Source organism: Penicillium oxalicum, chromosome VI (genome assembly GCF_001723175.1).
Source record: "Penicillium oxalicum strain HP7-1 chromosome VI, whole genome shotgun sequence".
NCBI lineage: Eukaryota > Fungi > Ascomycota > Eurotiomycetes > Eurotiales > Aspergillaceae > Penicillium > Penicillium oxalicum.
This window is the reverse complement of record NC_064655.1, coordinates 1-21,002: the sequence shown is the minus strand read 5'-3', so window position 1 is coordinate 21,002 and position 21,002 is coordinate 1. Positions and strand designations below refer to the sequence as shown.

The following is a 21,002-nucleotide window of genomic DNA, read 5'->3' as shown; positions in this document are numbered from 1 at the left end:
ACTGCCTACAGACAATGACCGATCCATATTCTTCTTGATGGCCTCACTTCATCGCGACTGAGCCTACTCATCTTATCTGAAGGCGGTAACGTTCCGTCTCACACGGCCAGCGTGGGCTAATACTCATAAATGGCCACATCTAATGGCACTCTATACCTAATTGTCATCCCCTCGTACATCTTCCAAAATAAGCGAGTTGGAAATTGATAGCGATCCAAAGAACTTCCCAACGACTAGCAAGTCAACTACCAAATTCGATAGTAACGCTTAAAATTCAACCAGGTACACACGTGGCATAACTGAGGATTCAGAGCTCAACAAACAATGCGGCCCTGACTATTTACTGTCGCAAAGGGCGCTAAACAGAGTTCGCGGAAATGTCCCATCCAACCAGCCACGCGACCTATCTAAAAAGGGCCTTCACCGTTGAGGAACCCTCTCATTTGCCTGCGCTTGCGTTGCCCTGGAATTGAGTGCGCCATGCGTTCTTCATACCTGGTGGACACGAGGTCAGGTATCGTGAACTGTCAAGTCTGCAGCCAATAGTTCAGGGGCTTGGGGAGCACAAGAGCCGGAGTGGCCCAGGTGAAAGATTGCCTCCGATACCGCCCATTCCAGCAATGGAGCTTACGTAGGCATTATTGACAATGGCAGCGTTCTTAGTGATATAAGAGCAGATGCCGGAGAGCACGTCGCATATTTTCATACCTTGGACTGGCAGACCCGCATTCTGTGCAGCTATAGCGGACACATCGAACCCTGACCAACCGGAGTTGATAGCTGAACCAAAGTCAAATTCACCCCATGTCGCAGCGTAGCCACCAAGGGTATCAACCGGTATAGAAGCACCGGGAGCGGCAGCCCACGCGCCTTGAGAATTTTCATCAATCGCAATGTACCTGATTTGGCCAGGCATCAAAGTGAATTTTCTGCAGTCATACCCATACCAGCCGCCTAGCGAACCATCGGGTCCGATTTTGTTCCAGATCACCACAGTCCAGCCTTCCCCTGTGACAGGTCCCTCAAATCGCACATATTTATATCGATTTGCAACGTCATCTGACACGTCAATAATGTTGCTTCCGTATGGGTCGCCGACATTGCCAAAGTAATTCACACCTTTGCCGCTGGAGTTTGTTGTACCACCAAAAGTGGTTACCCAGGAGAGTCGGCTTACTTTTATAGGCTTTTTACTGGAAGTTGTAATTCCAGGAGGTTCCTCATAAGCATTGCTGTAAGGACAAAAAGCGACAAAAATAATGGTCCAAATGTGAAGTACGTTCATGCCGGGAAAGTGCTCGCCTTCTTGTCTATTGTGCAGGAAGAGGGGAAGAAATTATGTTGAGAACTCTTAGCGTGAATATGTGTTGCACGCTTGATATTTATGTGAGTGACTGTTTACTGCACAGATTCAATAATCCATGAGCACTCAAATTTCTGGAAACAGAATCTCAACGGTGGACGTAGATCTCGCGGCGTCTTCCACCACTTGCGACGATCTAGACGTACATCGCAGGACCGTTGAACGATCGTTGGTAAATTATAATCAAAGTTTAATCGTGATCGAATGCCCAACCGTACCATCTGATCCACAAACCAATTTCCAGGCTTGGCCTGCAGTTCGCCACCTCTTTCATCGCCCCCATGTGACACCGTGGAGATGCTGCCGCACTGCCCTGAAGCTGATTACTATCACCTTATCGAACCGAAAGGAGAGTCGATTCTTTTCTCGTAGTTGAATGACACCTATAACGTGATGCCCAGCTACTGGCGCCATTCTTTCGCAGGGGGGATTGAATCAGCTATTCAATTTCTGTTCAATGTCCCTTCGTAGCCTTTACATTATTCTGCCGATGCCTATGAGTAAATGCAATATCATTCCATTCTGGTAGACTAGACAAGAACTCGCTGAAAAAGATTTTAGAACAAAACCCTATATCGCCAGCGACACAAGATTATTGTTCCTAGCCCAAGCCACTCAAACTACTCATCGTCGACTTCTATGTCGCCTTTTCTGAGGCGCATCTCTCTGTAGCGATCATACCTCACCTCGGCTTCGGCCAATCTCCGCTCCTGATCTTCTTCACTTAAGCGGTGCCATTTCTCTCTTCGTTTCACACCCTCAAGAAAAGAATCGTAGTTAAACTGAAGCGGGCCTTGAGCTTGCTTCTGTTCATTTTCTTGGCCAGCGGTGTTTGATGGGGGGCTCTGTGTAACGAGCGAAGCAGGTGGAACGAACAAGTTGGTGTCTCCTTCGGGTTCTTCTTTGGTGACCGTTTCTTGGGGCTGAATTCCAACATTCTTTGGTCCAGCACGGTTCAATGGCTCAATTTGACGTGGAGTCATGCGGTAGGGAGGTGAAAGGCCCTGTGACCCTTCCCGTTGCTCTCTTTTTGCCACAAAAGCATCTAGCGGACATGGGGTCGGGGAGCGGTCAACCATTTGGCCCTTGTTTCCCAGGGATTTCAGATGTTTCTCTTCTTGTTTATCCCATGCTTCACTGATCTTGGATTCTGCTGCCTTGCGGCCTACCAGCCTGACAAGGTCTGACTTTGGAATCCAGGAGGAGTGGCGCTTGCTGACGTCGTCCGGATCAAGTTTGATGAGTAGCGTCTTGTGCTCAAGCTTAATATTCTTCCACCTGATCTTGACCCACGCCTGCGGACTGCGCTTGTATTCGCGTGTATCAGGTCTGACTTCAATAGCAATCCCCACGATCCCTTGAACATTTTCTTTTGTGTACACCCAGTTCTTCTCTTCCTTTTCATTCTCGTAGTCCAAAAGGGTGATGCGGTGGTACGAGAGATTCTTGAAACCCTGGGTATTGAACCCATTGGTTCGCGTGAAATGATAAATTGGCGCATTACGTGGCCCATCCCGCAGTATGCAGAAAGCGCTTCTTCCCTTTCCGCCGAAGCCATCAACGACTCCAGACGGGCCACTTTTCAGACTGAGGGATTCAAAATCTGCGAGAAGCTCCGACTCTTGATCTGAATCAGAAGGTTCAGACATGGAGGTATCAGATCGTGACGCAGTTGGGGATGCGTCATTTGTTGGCCTGGATGACCCGCTGCCAGAGGCGTCCTGCAGGTTTGAATCCGCTTGTGGCTCGCCAACGGGCTCGTGGCTGATACCCTCCATCGCGTCAAACTCTGGCTTGGACTGCGTCTCGACTGAATGCTCTTGGTCTGCGCCTCGTTCACCCTCTGTTGTTGCATCTCTGACAATTGCTTGTTCATTGGCTACCCGAGCTTTAGCAGGTGGGAGGTCTCCATTCGCAGCATCTTTCAGCTTCTCTACACTTTCCTTTGGGGAAGTTTTGGGTTTCGAAACACCTGCCCCAGATCTCGTTGAGACCATGATGGGTATTGCCAACTTAGGGATGCATGTTAATTGTATCCAGGTACGAGAGACTCCTTAGTATTTATGCTTTTACCCACAGCTGCGTAAGGAGAGTTCAGATATTAACGAGCCTACAAACACTCATCCCACTATCAGCAGAATTCTAGACATCACATTATGCCACCGCCGGATCTTGAGGGAGAGTTTGCGGTGTAGCCTCATTTTCGCGCGCAAAGGTTGTCCAGGGAATAATGAAGCTGGAAAGCTCCCAAAAAGTTGTGGGATTGAGACTAGTCTTGCTTCGTCGATGCTTTATTTCCCTTCTCCGATTGTACAACGAGTTAAGTACCTTGCCCGTGGACAAAAGCCAAGAAACTTTACATCTTGCTTGCAGGAGTACAATCATTCTCGAAATTGCCTTGACCATTACACTCTTTAACTCTCTTTCCTGGTCCCACTGCCAAGCCTCTAGCGCAGGTCATCTATTGGGCCCACACCACTAAGTTGCGGTCCGGGTTGATCTTCCCCAGCTTGTACAGTGACGTTGAAAACGTGATGCCTTCAACTTGATGCGTCTAGCCCAATAGAGATGATACGCGCTAAAAGCTTGGCAGCGGGGCCGAGAAAGAGTGTTAAAGATTGCACTGGTCAAGGCAAATTCGAGAATGACTGTAACTGTCAATAGCCTGATTACGTCTCTGAAGGTAGACTAGGGAGCTGTTACTGATGGTTCGAAATGACCAGTAGCCCAATAGCCGAGCCGAGCCACTTTCACGGTCCACCGTCTCTCTCCACCATCCTCTCTCTTTTCACCAAGGACCCCGACCAAATAGGAATGATTAGGCAAAACACTATATCACGTACAAGATGATCGCTCGTCTGACTGCTCAATTTGACGATACAGTGCGCTCGAAACCAGTGTCAGTGCTCAATTTTTCATCTTTCTCGTATTCATTCTTATAATACGAATATCTGCATTGACATTAGTTTTGTTCTTTTTTCAAGATCTCGAACGGTACTGTAGCACAATCAAATGGCCCACAGCCATGGAACTTTGCGGAACTCAGGATATTCTCGATATAACCGAAATGGATTACTGTACGCATACATGCTCGGCGCACGCAGAAGACCGTTCTACCTCGATGACCCAAAGCTGTTGTAGCTGAACAATGGGCATCAACAAGCCAAGAGTCATTTTTTACCAGTATAGCAGGTACTGATATAAAATCTTATTCTTGTTAATACCAATGAGCATTCAAATAAATCACATCATTTTCTTTTACGTCCGCGTAATAGTTGGGATTCTCAGTGTAAAAAGCCGTACTTGCTGGATAGCAGCTTCGATTGATTGGACATCGTCATGAGAAGACTATCTTATACAATGTAGGATTACAGAGAGGCCTTTCAATGAATGGCTTGAGTCACCGTAACTTCTCCTGTATTTCTTTCGATTGGGAAAGCCATACTATTGGATTTGCCTTGTCAATCTGATTTGTCTTGGCCGAGCTTGTTGATGTGACAATTCATATACGTGATGCATGTAAGATACATATTTGGTTGATGCCTCGTGCGTCAGGCATCTTCCAGATATATCAACCACCATCTCTCGTCTCTCACTTCTTCTTTTCTTCCTTCCCCATGCTGATTTGTTTTGTCAAATGCTACTACATTGGTTGTTTATCTTCCTCTCGTACCTGAGCGTAACATTTGACTAGTACTTTGTCTTCCCTCGGTATTGCCATTGGTTTTACCTCGACTTCTCGAAGTCCTGCTCTGTCAGTAGACAGGGAGGTGGAAGGAGAGATCCCTAATAGGTTAGTTCAAGCCAGTCCTGAAAAAAGCTGGCTACGTACCACCTGTGAGCGAAGAGAAGTCCAAAATCCCGCAGTATCTGCTGACAGCCAAAATATTCGTCCTGTCCCTCGAAGGCGGATGCCGAGGCATACGTCGGCGTCACAAATCTTGCTGTATTCACAAGCTTTTTTCATCAGATTAGATTTTCGCCGGCATTGTTTCTGACGAAACAACTTTTGCTTTGTAGCAGAGTGGCCTGGTTGGGGTTGGAAACGAGGCTCAGTCGCCATTTGCAGGGGTGATTCGAAGGCGGATTTTGCAGGCAGGATTGAAAGATTGGGTCGACAGCGGTCTTAAAAGAACGAGAGACTGAACCCTTTTGTATTTGCTCCCACTTCACCCCGAATATTACAGCCTGGAGCCATTGCTCAAAAGCTGTTACCCTGTTGGTATTGCGTAGAGTGTCCTAGACAAAAATTGGAAGATTACCAAACCTCTAACGAACATCACCGGTCATGAACAGCTCACGAAAAGCGGTCATAATTCTGTTGCAGCGCCGTTTCAGTCGTTGAAATAACAATATTAGGTTCTCAACAGCTAAATTGAGAAAAATTCTCGTGGATCCTTTCTGACTGCGGAAATCTAGTCGCGAGCTTATGAATTGTTTTTATTGCACTGGTAAAGGTTGTTTCCCTCCGTGCTTGAAAGTGGACAAAAAAATGCATGTTCTGGTGCGTGGTCACCGCAAAATGTGAATAATGCCGCGATTAGAGTGTTGCTGTACTTTGTTTCCAACGGTTGTTTCTTGACCCACGGATCTAAGGCCCCCGATCTCGTTTAGTTGTTTCCTCTCCTTCAATTCAGCAATTTTTGACAGGACTAGGCAAAGAGCGGGAATCCGTTCCAGCAGTCGAATTCATAGGTGCTTAGGTGGAGGGTTACAAACCATATACCTTTTCCCAAAAGCCAGGATCAGCGGCGCCTCTATTCGGCGGTAATGTTCAATTAATATACTCATTGACTCGGCCGTGTCTCGGTGATTACAATATTGCGACTCTAGAAACCCCAATTTAGTATGCATAACGCTAATACATGAGGCTGCAGAAGGGTCTGCCAGTTTGCCTACAACGAGCCTGTAGTGAGTCATGGTCCCATCGCTCAAGATGTGTGACTCGGTAGATAGAGTGCATACGAAATATTAAATGGGCAGCCAGGGCGGCAAAAGAAGCGGTGAACTGACCTGCTGATAAAAAAGGGTTATGGGGAAGTGCCCCCTATAGTCCGCCGTAAGTAAATAAGTTCGACCCCACCCTTCCAGTCCGCTGTCCACATACTTGAGAGGCTTACCTGGGCAAACAGCAAGGCATCCTCGCAACGTGCTAATCCTGGTATTTGACATCAGCTTGTCATTAGAAAAACAGTTAGAGAAAGCTCTTAAACGAGAAATTGCCCGCTACCGGCGGGTGAGACCCGATGACATTGTTATCGTGGCGACAATAAGCGATCGCACTAAACACAAACTAACAAAACCAAGCGACGACACCGGCATCGCTTATCCCGAGGACTGCTAATCATCTGCACATTATCTCGCCGAAACACACCCCTTAAAATGTCTCGAATGGCCGTGCAGCCGAATACAGAGAAAGGACAAGAAAATCTCGCCAGCAATTTGCAACAATTCGTGCGCCACAGAAGTCGTACTTTTCGGTTGGCGAGTCTTCAGGCCGAAAAATTGGCTGATCGAGTTGAGTTTATGGGTCGATGCATAAGTACCGCCGGCGCCTATTGGGACAAGCACGCTGATTTGGGTTTAGCAGTTCAAGAACCCACTCAATCATAATCCTTATCACGGTGGGTAAATGAACTACACACACACACATACTATATTCAATGAGCCTCTTTCTAGCCCACTCTTGTATCTTCTCCTTCGCTTTCTTTTTGCCTCTACTGTATAGTTCTGGCCTTGTTCTTCTTCGCTTGGGCTTTCCTTTCTTCCGTGAGCTTTTGAGCGGCCGCCTTTTGCGTGTTTGCTTGCCATTTTTGTTCCTCCTTGAGGTTTCGTGTGGCTAGCTCTCCTTATATCGCCGACCCGTTCCTCTCGTAACGGATCTGAGTAGGACGAATACTGTATTAACTGGAATGGCCTGTACGGAAATTAAGTACTAAGGCTTTACCGCTGGATGAGAGCAACGAAATAAAAAAGGGCAATGCGAAGATGGAATGAAAGAATGTTGATCCTGATTGACTAAAATACTGAAATTATGGGGGTGTTTACTGTAAATCAACCAAGACTCAAGGTTAAAGACCCAAGGTGGCGCAATATGGCAGGCAGATGTTCATGTGAAATGAAAAGGGCAGCTTTCCGAGTTGACAGACATCAGGCGTGATAGAGGTATCTGACGGGTCTACAGTACACATCTCAATTTAATTATATGTATCAACGGACCGGACGATGGTTCGTATATTCAGAGAATCCTATGTAATCACCGCACAGATACCCGGTAGTTTGAGTACATGGTGGACACTGAATATCTCAGCTGGTACATATTTAATCACCCAGAGAAACTCCAGGGGTGCTCAGGGTCTGCTCCGAGAGTGATCCTGGCTGTTCCGGGAGCGATCCTGGCTGTTCCGGGAGCGATCCTGGCTGTTCCGGGAGCGATCCTGGCTGTTCCGGGAGCGATCCTGGCTGTTCCGGGAGCGATCCTGGCTGTTCCGGGAGCGATCCTGGCTGTTCCGGCAATGATCCTGGCTGCTCTGGGCTGTTCCAAGAGTGCCCGGAGCGCTTCCGGGTCACTCGAGGCTACCTAGTGGTGCCTAATTGTTCTTTCCGCTCAATAAAAACGGTCCCAGGTGATATGAAATAATTTTTTGTGTTCTGTATTTACATCCTTATAGTGTTAGAGTAAGAATCCTTTCGGAAATAAACTATGACAAAGAAAGTATGTTTTATCCACCAACTCATGTCTACGTCTACTCTAGTCTGTCTGTAAAGAGACTTTACTGTGCTCTTCAGACTCCTTTGCAGTGTTCAGTGATATTGGGTGACAGTGTCAGGAAGACGGCAAGGCCAAACGAGAAGCGTGAAAAGGCATATTGAAAGAAAAAAAAACTATTGGCTCTACGTCACAGTACAAGGTCCCACATTGCCGCTGAAGGTAGACGGCTGATGTTCGCACTGCGTTCAAGGGGAAACTGGGAGACAAACTGGCAAAGGAAGACATATTAGGGGGAAATATTAGCTAGATTTAAAACAAAAGGCGAGACAAGAGCGCGGGAAAGTGTTATTGTCCGTCCACTCTAGGAGCAAAAGTTGCAGCATTCAACTGTCTCGCAAGCGTCTCCTGGGTGCGGCCTCGAACAACGGTTCCGTGGGCCCTCTCCGCATGATTTACAAGTGTCGATTTATGCTCGAGGGACTTATTGTCACAGACATTACACGGAACCCCCCCAGCTGGCCAAGAAGTATTCACATGCTTTCGCAAAAAATGTCGTGTGAGTGAACCAGGCGTCGCATGCTTCGCGACTCTTTTCTCAAGTGGGAGATTGGGATTTCCGACACACAGGAAACATACCGTAGGCCGGACTTCGGGAGACTTGACCCGCACTGACTCCATCGCGTCCTGGAGTCTTGATTCAATGTCGTCTTTTATTGGGGTCTTTCGACGCTTGGAGGAAGGGCAAGAATCGATCTCATCAATAGCTTGTCGGCGACGAGACTGGCTAGGCCTTTGGGTAGGGCGACCTTCTTCCACGCCACAAAAAGCGGCCACCGCGTTGATTGCGTTGATCCGACGCTGATATTCCGCCTCTATAGTAGCACCTGGCATAGTCAAGACGGTGTCAATGACCCTAATGAACTCTGGACTTGAGGAGCCAGTATTATCCAGTGCCCCTAGAACTTTGGTATCCACCAACTTTCCTTGTAGTTGACGTTCGAGATCAATCACGGGTTGTTCGTTCTTATATCGTTCCAAGTTCTCACGAACACGCTTATTCCGTTGGCGTTGCTTCTCGCTGCGAAGTTCGCGAATAGCTCTATTTTTCTTCCGGTTGGCTTCCGCTGCTCGCACTTTGGCGGTTTCCAGCCTCTTCTGCAGATAGCGATGATGCTCAGAGGACAAGGCTTGTTCCGGATGATTGGAAGAGAGTCGAAGGTCGTTTTCGGCGAGTTCAAATTGGGCATGGCAATCTTCCCACTTCAGTTTCCGTTCGTCAACTTTGTCCTGCTTTGCACGAACTACCGGGAGCTCGTTGATGGATCGAGATTCTTCAGATGAGAGCTTATAGGGCCGATCTGGATCAATCGACGCACTTAGGGAACAAGCAAATCGGACGAGGGCCGTTTGTGATCCTGTGTTCCGTACAATTCCTTGAACGTCAACATCGACATCTACTTCATAGTGCCGAACAAACGTGCGAATATCCGCATGCTGCAACATGACGTTTTGAAGGGCGTCCGTCACCTCTTCTGTTTGAGCTGTTAGTTATTTGCTTGTTGACGGGGCTTGATGACACTGACCACTCTTATTGAATGCTTTAGCTCCAGCATATCGCAGAAGATATGGCTTTGCGATTTGCTCCATGCCGGTGATTTCGCCCACTCTGCGCATACGGAAACGTATCATAGACGATGTCATTGGCTTGTCCAAGTCAATTCGATAACCGTCAACATCCCGAGCAACCTGACAAAACACGAATTTATCCTTTATTTCTTCCTTCAAGACCAGCTGTTGTTGCCCCAGACCATCTAGAACCCGAAGACGATAGAGATTCTCCGGGCAGTCTAACACTGGTCCGTTCAAAGATCGCGTCTTGAAGCCTTTGATGTGGAAGAGCATGCCCAGCAAGCAAACATGCGGACTAAGAACCAGCGTTGGATCAAAGATGATCTCTGGGATTTTGAACTCATTCCTATTCGTCACATTAGCCAATCCGCCCCAGCATAAAGCATAGTAGAGCTGGACAGACTCACGGAGCCTTCTTTCCAAGAAATTTCTTGGTGAATTCCGGAGTGAGGAATATGAAAAGTCTGGGGCGACCTCCTTCTGGGTCTCGGATCAACGTCAGGGTAAGGTCACGGTACCGAAGCCCTAAAAGAGCACCCGGGCGGCTTGCGGTGATGGCTGCGAGTTGACAGTAGAAAAGGACTTGAATACGCTGCCAGCCACAGAGAAAAGTTGTCTCGGTGGTCGTTAGAAGCACGCGTGCGAATTCAGCGACATCTTCAATGTACATGTTTTTCTTCGGTCGCCGTGTTAGCTCAAGGCCTTTTTGCGTGGCTATAAGCGCAATGATCTGCAATCAGTCAGCAAGTCACATCCTGTCCAGAGCAGATGGGTTACACTGAGTCCTCACATCTTGGACTTTGACAATTGTTTCCTTGGACAATCCCGACGCGGTCTGTTGTTTGAGAACAAGATGCCACCATTTCCAGAATGACTCAAGTGAGCTTTTGTATCCAATCCCTGGGCAATGCCGGCCATTTTTTCCACGTCGAATATCGCAACGCCAGCCGAAGAATCCATACAAGAAACGGACTGTCTCATCAGAATCTGAGATCCATCGCCATTGCTGCTGAGGATCCAGATTGAGGTGTTCACAATATCTGCCAGGAGACGGCCAGTCAGATTTGAAGGGAGATTCCTTGTGAACAAACAGCTTACCTGTTCCAGTACATCGTGGTTTCATCGAGTTTCTCCTGGGTGCAATCGCTATATCGCTTCTGTCGAAGCTGAGAGACATCCAAGCTCAGAGCTTCGGCTATGTAATGTTCTGGTGGCAGCTGCCCCTCGTCATTGTGGAATTCGTCATCAGAGCCACTCTCCTCATCGTCTGAGCCCTCGCTGCTAAGCTCAGAATCGCTGGTGGGATCGCTCTCAGATCCGTTCTCCGTAAAGATCGTGTTCACATCGGAGTCTACCTCAGTCTGGCTCTGGTCCATGATCTCAGCAGATCCAGCCGAGTGGGAGCGGGACACCATCAAAGCAGACATTAGGAAATGTGATGCAGCAGCTTGTCGACATACAAGAAACTTGGAGACAGGGTTCTGCCCTTTGCGGCCGCGTGAAAAGGACGGACGACGACACGCAAAAGGGGACTTGAAATGGCCACAGCTGGAATGGCAGACCTCGGAATTTAAAGAAAGTGGTGGAGCAGGAGGAAGCCATTTCTGGCTCCCTTCTCCTAACAATTGGGCGTCGAGATTGGCAGATCATGGTCATTCTGCACATGGGTCGCGCAGCAACGGCTAGCGTGAGGAACGGAGCGGCGGCGTGGCGATAAGTTGGGTGCTGCGTGGGAATTAATTGCCCCGTGCCAAGGCGCCGAACGGTTAGCAAGACTCGTAAAACGGCGGCAGATGCTGCCATTTCCAGCAGCCTGCTAACCGTCACATCGTTAAATGGAGTATCGAGTTACTACCTTAGACAGGAGCTTATTATTAGGAAGCACTCCTGTATCTAAGAAGTTAACAGTCGCGACTAACTATTTATCCTCGGCTACCTTTTAAATAGTTACGTTCACGGCTATTAGGGCGGCCTTCTATATAGGTCGATCTCGTGCAATATTAGTAGGTAACCTTTCAATAAAATCCGGTCGTCGGCTTAAGGCGTCGGGCACGATAGCTTTAGTGCCCGGATAGTATCGGATCTTAAGATTATACTCCTAAAATTCGCTAACCTAGCGGGCGAGGCGCTTACTATAGGTAACGGTCGTCTATAGGTACTATAGGCTAGCGTGGTCCGTCACGATTTCCGTTTAGGTTCTATTATTAATATATTTATCCCAAAGCCGTAGGGCCTCTTTAATAGCTAGCAACTCCTTCTCGTACACCAGGTAGTTAAGCTCGGCGCCTATAAGCTTCCGCCCGTCGTATACTCGGATTACCTCTCTATATAAGACTAGGAAGACGCTAACGACCGCTAACTAATCTTTACGTATAAAGATAGCCTAAAAGTGCCCTACCTAGAACCGGTGTTTAGGGGTAATCTAGTTAATAAGATATACTTATAATACGGATATCTAGGATAGCCGGGCCTAAACGGTGTCCTAAGACCGAGAGCTTAGTAGCCCTAGATAAGAGCGGATATAGAGACCGCGGCACGTGAGTGCCCTTAGTGCTAGGTTTCTTAGGGATTAAAGAAGGCCCTAGAACGGGAAACGGCCTACTACCTAGTAACTAAAGGGATTAGGCCTTTCTAGAGATAGGGGATTGACCTTATCGGATAACTACCGATAATACCGAACGGTAATAGATAGATTATTATAGTAATCGACTACGCGATCGGATGGCCGATGGCTAAGGCCGTCCCGGAAGCTACGGAAGAAGCGCTTAGGACCTTCCTCCACGAGGAAATCTTTATGAATTACAGAGCGCTACTCGAGATCCTCTCCGATAATAGTTTAAACCTCCTTTCGGGTGCGGTTAGCTACTACCTAAACCTACTAAAAACTTAGTACTAGCTAACTACCCCCTACTACCCCTATACAAACAGGAAAGTAGAAAATCTTAACGGTCTACTCGGCCGTATATTAACAAAGTACCTTATAGGAAAGCTAACGAAGGCGTAGGACCTATATCTAGCGTAGGCGACCCTAGCTATATAGGTCCGGGAATACGCGGTAACTAGGTATAGCCTATTCTTTCTGGTTTACGGGGTCTACCCCCGCTTACTAGGTAACGACCTAACAAAAGAACCCTTAGTATTCGTAGGACGGACTAAAGAGCTCTAGGACGTAAGCGACGCCCGCACCAAAGCGAATAAACTGCTACTATCCCGAGCGATCCGGACTAATAGGATCAGGGATAGCTAGGTAACGAAGATAAGCTTCGAAAAGGGAGATTAGGTCCTCGTTCGGAACGAATTAGTGCAGAAATTCGAGAGTAAGTGGTTCGGACCTTTCAAAGTCCTTATAGTATACCTACTTAGTATATATACACTAGAAGAACCGAACGGACGGGTCCTAAAGAACCTAATTAATAGTTCGCGGCTAGTTAGAGCTAACGTAAAGGACCCGGGAGCCCTATAGATATTATAGGCAGTACAAGTAGTACTCTAGAGATAGGGGATCCGACTAAGACGACCCCGAGAGCTACTAAAAATTATCGAACAGGATAATACTCCTCCTACGTATAGGGACTTATCTACCTTTACGAAGGAAGAATAGAATTAATTCCTGACGGACCGGGCTAACGGTATACGCCCGAGCAAAATAGGGGAGGAGAACGTTATAACAGAAGCCCTCGATCGGAGCCGTAAACGTATCGATAGGGAAAACAGAAAGACTAAGAAACGCGCGATAGACTAGGAGGAGCTCTAAGTACCTATATCTAGGGACGAGCTCTAGGATACGGACTCGTTAGGATCTAGTAGACTACTACTAGGGGACGTTCGGAATAGCCGGGACGCCGACTAAGACGAACGGGATTTATTTAACGGACCTCTTGCTATCGTAGTCCCTACGAGGCACTAATACTAATACAAAGCATATCGAATTTAACTACCTATACTAACGCCAAAAGTACACGAAAAGGAGATTACTTCCCTAAACGCTTCTTAATAGAGACGAACGGGTTATCGTCGCTATTACTATTATTATCGTTATTATCGTTATCGTTATCCTCGAGCTTAATCTGCCTATTCTCGACTAGGTACGCCTCTAGGATCTCGAGATCGCTCTCTAAAGCCGCGATCATCTCTAGAATCGCCTTATAGGCCTCTAACGCGACCGTAAAGTCGTTCTTGTTATAAACCTAAGGATCCTTTAGGGGACTAGATAGCCACGAATTCTTAAAGAAGGTACTATTATCCTTAGCCTTACCCTTACCCTTGTCCTTCCTCTTCTTAGGCTTATTATCCTAGCCCTTCTTCTTTTTAGAGCTACCCTCGCCGCTATCGTTATTACGGGCCCGCTTCTTGCCCTTTAGATCGCGCTACTAAAGGTTAGCTAAGGAGATCGGGAATAAACGAAGGGGAATATACCTTTTTATCCTTAACTAGCACGTAGGAGGGATATATCTTATTATAATATTCCTATACCTAAGGGTCGAGGAGCTTATCCCTCTGTAAGGAGTACTAGGACGCGTTACTATTAAATTAGCAATTTCTATAGCCTCCGGCCCCTAATAGACCCTCTCGCTTAGTCCCGAAAACGCGACAGGAATCGAATAGACTATTTAGGTTACTATATAACTAGTATTCCTTACCGTTAGGAGCCTGTTTACCGATCTATTAGGTAAAGGCTACCCGAACCTTCGTAAGGGTACCGTAATCCTTCGGGTTATCGTTCCTCTAGTCCACGTCTCGGACTTGTAAGCTATTCGTCTAGAAGTCCTTCGTATAGTTAGTCTTAAACTAACTCCCTAGAGGATTACTACGGGTATCTAAGCCCGTCTATAGCCTATTAGTCTGCGCAGTATTCGGATCGAAGTCCTTCTTACGCGTATACGCGAAAATCTAGGCCAGAGTGTACTTTACCGCGATAGCCCTCTTTCTTATTACCGGAGCTATCCGCGACTAAGTAATCTAGACCTAACGCTCGATAGAGCTACTAAGGGAAGGCTTAGGAGAAGACGACGGAATAGGAGTACGAGACTCTAAAAACTCCTAATCGCTTATAAGCTAGTCCTTAGATTACCGAGGGCTCGATAGAGTGTCTGGTATAGGAAGTTTAAGGACGAGAGGAGATAAAGGGGCAGGAGCGAACTTAGCAGGAGGATTAACTACTAGCTTAGAAAGAGGATAAGGAGGAACTAAAGACCTATTAGCTACTTAAGGGTCTAGTTCGGACTCGGAGTAAGCTACCCGGCCTAGGAAAAAGTCTTAGAATATACGGGATAACCTAGATAGTGTTAGAAGAGATAAGGAAGAAAGATAAAGAGAAGAAGAAGCGATCGAGGGGATTTACCTATACTTATAGCGGGGGATCCTTTGTTCCCCCGGACTGCCCTAATAGGAGCTTTTGGCGACTATTGGCCGTATATAGTAGTTATGAGTGGCCGAAAATGATGTTGCACCTTTTCCTTTGTTAAACCCCTACTATTTTGACTTTACCGTGTATATATAAACGCACCAAGGCGGGAACCTGCGGATATGACCGAACAGAGCAGCAGTAAGCTTAGGCTAAGTTACCCTGAAGCTCGGGGCGAGTTCAGTCTAAGTAGGGGAGGATGAGATCCCGGAAGGGTGGTCACGTGAGTCATGACTCACGTGAGTACCCCCGTTCGGCCCCGTATAGCCCCGTGACTGTCCTTATAGACCTGATATTTAAGAGATACTGTAGATATACTCCAAAGAAAAACCTTTCTTTACTCTTCGAATCACACTAATCAGTCTACCTTCGCTAGTTTCAGACGGGCGAATATGTTATAGCTAGTATAGATGGACTGGCCCTTAGTGATCTATATGATAACAATTTGAATGATGAGCTACGCCGTCTATATATTACTTAAGTGAGCGAGGACTGTATCTGTCTTTACTAAACTCTCTAGGGCCCTGTTCGGATACTAAGAATTGTCTCTTTTGCGATTATAGTGCAAATGCCTAAGTATCTGCATCCTCGGAGTGGCAAATTCTCTATAATACCTACAGAGACAGTGGTTTGCGCCTATGGAATAAGGCGGCCAACTGCTTTCTGGCCACAAGTTATCGCACGTATCCTAATATGCATGCTCGGGATTCCAACGATACTGTTCTCGAGGCCTTGCATCTCGAATTAGAGGCGTGTTGTATATCTCTGCCCTCTCGTGATGCCTCGACTTTTTATGTTGTTAACGGTACGTCTCCTGCCGTTTCATCTTACTATTCTCGAAAACTGATTCCGGTTACTCTCTAATAAAGGCGTTCCGAAGTCTGTGGAATCACTCTGCTGGTTACCTCGTTCTACTGGGCGACTGGCCCTCTTCGAGACCCGATTGAGGGCGCAGATTGCTTTTACAATGGACTTGATTCGTGCAATGTGGGACCTGTCTTCCTTACGCCGGAAGCATCCCCGCCTCCAAGGCGTGGTATTGAATATAGTTGGACTGTATGCGGGAGTTCCTTACTCGCAAAACTGGCGGAATTTTTGTTACGCATTCATAACTGGGGCTGTTTTGTTATATCTAGCACGGTTACTGCATGCCTAGCGCACCCGCAATTCTACGGTCAAGCGCGACTAATTAGGCAGATTAGTTCCTATGCCCCGGGTCCAGGTTTGGTATCTGGTAGTATGCCTAGCAAAAACAGTGATTGCTAGCGACGACCTCTGGGAATGTTATTTTCCGCTGGGCCTGGCGTGGATTACTATTGTCGATGGGCTCAATCTTATCCTTCAAAGCAAGCAGTCTTTTCGTCAGAGTATATGTGTGTGTGAGACAAAGAGAGAGAGGGGGGGGACGGTGATAGATTCCGGACATAATTACTAGGCATAAGGCCGTCTGTAATGTAGTATATGGAGTAATCAAAAGCCGCCACGGAGGTATATAATAAAATTTTGAACCGGAACTTCCCCGAAAACAGCCGTTTACAATTTAAGCGTACGGATATCGGATTATCAGGCTGGAGGGCCGTCCCGCTTCCTAAATTGGAAGCTACTACCCGATCCCGGAAAAGTAATTTCGCTATGCTTGTTAGCGCGCTACTAGTTAATTGCTTTAGCGTATTAGCAAGAATTGATGTTCTTCAAAGGAAGCAAATTTTGAGTTTACTAAGTCTTGCTTATACGATTCCGAACCCCCCCCCGGCCGGTGATCGGGAATGAGTCACGAAAAGGGTTGAACAAGTTTACCTGTGTTATAGCAGTGTATATTCAATGTGCCTGCTGTATCTTGACTATGCTGATCCGGTTACTCTATTGATATATTGTATGCGTAATTTAAACAAAAGTGGCTTTTGATTCGACTATATGTCTCTCGTGAATTCAAGACCAGAACACTCCGTATTTAAAGTATTTATTATTTAATTTTGTAGTTCCATAGATAAAGCTAGGCAGGTGTACTCGTCCCTGTATCCAAGCTCTAGTGTGAACTACTTGGTGTTAAGTCCTACCTACTCTTATAGCGTTTCCAACCTAGTTATTCCGAAAATAGAAGCGTAAGCAAAAGTACTGATACAAAATATATCTGATACAGTGCAATGGATCTAGGTCCGTTTCTATTGTCTATTCCGCTATACGCTTACAGTCTCCTAGGTCCCCTGGACTTCTTCCTGTCAAGTTAATGCCCTTGGCCCCTGAACGTCGGAACTTTTTCCCCTTTTCTACGGAGCAGGATTCGGCTAGCTACCGTATTTTTCGATTCGAGTCCTGGGACTAAATAATAAGGCTATATCTGATACCCAGACCTATGAGTAGGACTAAGGCCAGGCATGATTCTTTTTCCCTATTCAAAAACAATACCTGTTATTCTACCTAAAAAGGATGGTTCTGTTATCGAAAACCCTTTATGTTTTACTTGCTACGGGAGCGGCGTAAGTATCCTCACTAGCGTGCATGGGAAACGTCATGAGTGACACGATCTCCTTCTTCAGTCACGCCCTATTTACCTTCTCTTATGAAGTTAATAGCACTTCTCTGTGCGCCGCTCGATGTGCGTAAGTGTCGACCTGTCGTTCCTGGCTGTACGCTGCCTCGGGTCGCGAGTGTCAATTATATCGTTAGCAGCCGGTCTCCTAGTCTCACAACCCTCGTTTCATATCTGGAATGTGCGAGGAGCGGGTATTGGAGAGTATCTCAAATCCGGAAGGAACTTCTGCTCTTTTATTCTCTGCTCCTCCCTCCTCGCTATCATCCGCTCTAGCAATCCGTTAAGTCAGTTTTCATATTCCCTCGACCCTCCTAGCCCCTATAGCCCTCTTTCCTTTCCTGTTATCGTCACAATACTTTATATATAAGGCCCCTCGGCTGCTGCTTATAAGAATACTAATATTGCCTACTGCTTTATAACAGGTCGGTGAGCCCAGGAGCAACCTGGGCTTAGCTGTGAAGCAAGATTCAACTGGATATCGTTATCCACACCATATTCACAACCGCTATCGCCGCGCCTACTGAGGTTATGGTCGGAGGCCGGGGTAAAAGAAGGGAAGAAGATGTATCGTCTCTCGGACAAGGCAAATTGTGATATCAGAATAGATGCTCCTCTCATGTGAGAATATAAGGAATTCTCCTCGGTGTTACTTATTCTATATCTCACTAGGAGTAAATACAGGTCTATTCGGGTCTGATCATGAACAATCAACTTTTATTTACCCTCCAGATTGCAGTAGCGGTAAGGAAACAGAATTCTGTACGCCCAAAGGCCGCGCTATAAAAGCTCCTTAGGATTTCACCCTATTGAGGCGTTACTATAAGAGACACACTCCTGGCGTATCTCCTCGGGACACTAAGTATCCTTTTCATAGAATCTCTTATATTCCTAGATTTTATATCAGATTCGGAAGAAATTGCTCTAAGCCTAGACAGAGAGCTAGTTATAGGAACCATCTTGAGATTCGATACGATTGATGGCTCGGATGACAGACTTAGGATTCATCGAATTAGTGATAAGTATAAGTATATACGGATATGCTATCCCAAAGTACAGCTAGTATCCCTACAACCAGCATAACCATCCCCCCCAACCTACCAGAATCTTTGAATTCTAGCCTATCCTGCGGCATCGGTTCTTAAGGCATGCCTAACTAACACCAAAGCTTTTTGTGCTGGAGCTGGAGCCTGTTATGGGTAGCAATGTCGGAGAAGAAGTTCAAGGAAAGAGTTTCATTGATGAAGCGGTCGAGAACGGCGTTAAAAATTTTGTTTGGACCGCTGTCGACCGTCACAGTACGCAATCTATCGACAACCCAACCAGTATCCCTTATTTCGTCCACAAGCATCACTTTAAGAAATATCTGATGGCGCATATTAAGGACAGGGGATAGATTAGATTATCTTGCGCCCGTTAGCGCTATACGAAAATTGACTATCCTACTCCTGCCTCCATAGGCAAGGTCTTCATGACCTATTTCGTGACTAGCTGAAGGGACGACCACTCCAGATGATTGGCTGTAGTGATATCGGTACTGATGCGGCAGAGATCTTTATGAATACGGCCGTATACAAGAATTATGCGATTTCGTTGGCGGGAGACTTGTTAATCTTATCAATCTGTACGGATACCCCAGGCTCAGACGGGGCATCGAAGAAGAAAAGAAACCTGGTAGAGCATCTCCGACTTCTCGTCTACCTGCCTACTAAATTTGCAACCACACGGGACCTTGCCCTGACCGAGATCGAGATCTCAAAGCTTCAAGGTATATATTTAGACGAGAGGGCATCCCTCATACCTATTCATTCATTACTATAACTTGTGATCCTCACAATCAGACTCGCAATCTGTCTCACATCCTTTCGCATAGCGGCGTAGACTGAGCAGCTCGCGGTCATCCAAGAAGTCTGGCCAGCTCGCATACCAGTCTAGAAACTCCGGAATCGAGTCAAAGCGCGGCCTCCTTCCGTAGAGCACCTGCTGATCCAAGGCCATGTCCGGCTCGTGCTCCATAAAAACCACGCGCCAACCCCACTCCTGGATCTTAGGGGCGTCTGGTATATCTTCATCCGGTAACTTCTTCCCATCCACATCCTCTTCGGGACGCTTCCGGCAGTAGAGGTACGCACTGTGCCATCTCGGATAATCCCCCACGTAGCCGGTGCCCGTTACTACCCCTGCGCGTACCTCTAGATCCAGATCCGGTCCGGCCGCGATATTAGCCTTGTTGATCAGGTCTGAATCGTCATCATTCTCCAGCGACTTCTGTAACCACGTGCAATCCTTGCGCACAGATGCATAGTACTGGGCCCGCTGCTCCGCTACGTCTATACAGGGTGGGCGTTCAAACCGAGCCCTTAGCAAATCGAGGCCAGCCGTGAAGGGAGCGATGCCTGAGTGGCGAAAGTCCGGATCCTCCACCTCGTGCGTATACTTCACGAGATAGCCAAGCTCCTCGCAACGCGGGATTGCCGTCATTGAAGCAGGATCCTCGCCTTCAGCGGCCATCCACGCCTCCGCCTGCCGTTGGAATACTTCCTGGAGAGTGTCGAGGAAGATCTGGCGAGCTTCCGGCGTACAAAGGTATGGCGGGTAAATCCCGTCCAAGGCAAAGAGCGGACGAGGATCGTCTTCCAACAGCGCTGGTATGGCAGCTAATTCCCGTGTCTGCCGGAACTTGTTGCTCTTATAACGCGCATCGGGGCCAATATAGCTAACCTCATCATCGCGGCCGAGGACTTCAAAGTGGCGCCATCGCTGCATTAGGCTGATTCGGTCCTTCTCATCCGTCAGGCCACGGGCGTCGATCTCGGAGATACGGTTCTGGACGAACTGTCGGTTAGCGGCTGCCATGCGCGTGCGAAATTGATCCACGGCCTGTCGCATAGTCTCATCGCCATTAAGGGCCAAGTTATTCGTCGACATGTCGGTTGATATGCAGTTTTTCTTTGGGTAGGCTCGGTATGTTGTAACTCGAGGGGAAAATAGAAGTACTTAATAAACCAAGTACGAACTGTAATCAGAAAGGGGTACCTAAGGTGGATCGCGGGGAAGGGGCGGTTATCTGGCCTAAGCCTTCCGGATCACGTGGACGTGGAGTTAATTCGTGGCGGGTCAGATAGACTTCCGCACGTGAGATCCCGGAAGGACGGTCACGTGAGCTAAGGCTCACGTGAGCACCCCCGTTCGGCCCTGTTCAGTCCCGTGACTATCCTTATAGGGGTTTAGGGGTTAGGGGTTAGGGGTTAGGGGTTAGGGTTAGGGGTTAGGGGTTAGGGGTTAGGGGTTAGGGGTTAGGGGTTAGGGGTTAGGGGGTTAGGGTTAGGGGTTAGGGGTTAGGGGTTAGGGTTAGGGGTTAGGG

At 47.4% G+C, this 21,002-nt stretch overlaps 4 protein-coding genes across 4 annotated transcripts; 1 reads left to right on the top strand and 3 right to left on the bottom strand.

The window, feature by feature from the left end:
• Positions 1 to 547: 547 nt before the first annotated feature.
• On the bottom strand, positions 548 to 3,360 carry POX_f07336 (uncharacterized protein; the record flags this gene model as incomplete). The annotated part of the gene is made up of 2 exons (XM_050116142.1): positions 548 to 1,232; positions 2,045 to 3,360. 2 exons carry the CDS (start codon positions 3,358 to 3,360, stop codon positions 548 to 550), a joined length of 2,001 nt encoding a protein of 666 aa, XP_049966281.1.
• A 3,385-nt stretch (positions 3,361 to 6,745) lies between these two features.
• Positions 6,746 to 6,976, top strand: POX_f07335 (uncharacterized protein; the record flags this gene model as incomplete). The annotated part of the gene is made up of 1 exon (XM_050116141.1): positions 6,746 to 6,976. The coding sequence occupies one exon, from the start codon at positions 6,746 to 6,748 to the stop codon at positions 6,974 to 6,976; it is 231 nt and encodes a 76-aa protein (XP_049966280.1).
• A 708-nt stretch (positions 6,977 to 7,684) lies between these two features.
• POX_f07333 (uncharacterized protein) lies at positions 7,685 to 11,131 on the bottom strand (the record flags this gene model as incomplete). The annotated part of the gene is made up of 6 exons (XM_050116140.1): positions 7,685 to 7,867; positions 8,712 to 9,607; positions 9,659 to 10,050; positions 10,112 to 10,434; positions 10,495 to 10,744; positions 10,803 to 11,131. 6 exons carry the CDS (start codon positions 11,129 to 11,131, stop codon positions 7,685 to 7,687), a joined length of 2,373 nt encoding a protein of 790 aa, XP_049966279.1.
• Positions 11,132 to 19,453: 8,322 nt separating this feature from the next.
• On the bottom strand, positions 19,454 to 20,566 carry POX_f07332 (uncharacterized protein; the record flags this gene model as incomplete). Its single annotated transcript, XM_050116139.1, has 1 exon — positions 19,454 to 20,566. One exon carries the CDS (start codon positions 20,564 to 20,566, stop codon positions 19,454 to 19,456), a length of 1,113 nt encoding a protein of 370 aa, XP_049966278.1.
• Between the last annotated feature and the right edge of the window lie 436 nt (positions 20,567 to 21,002).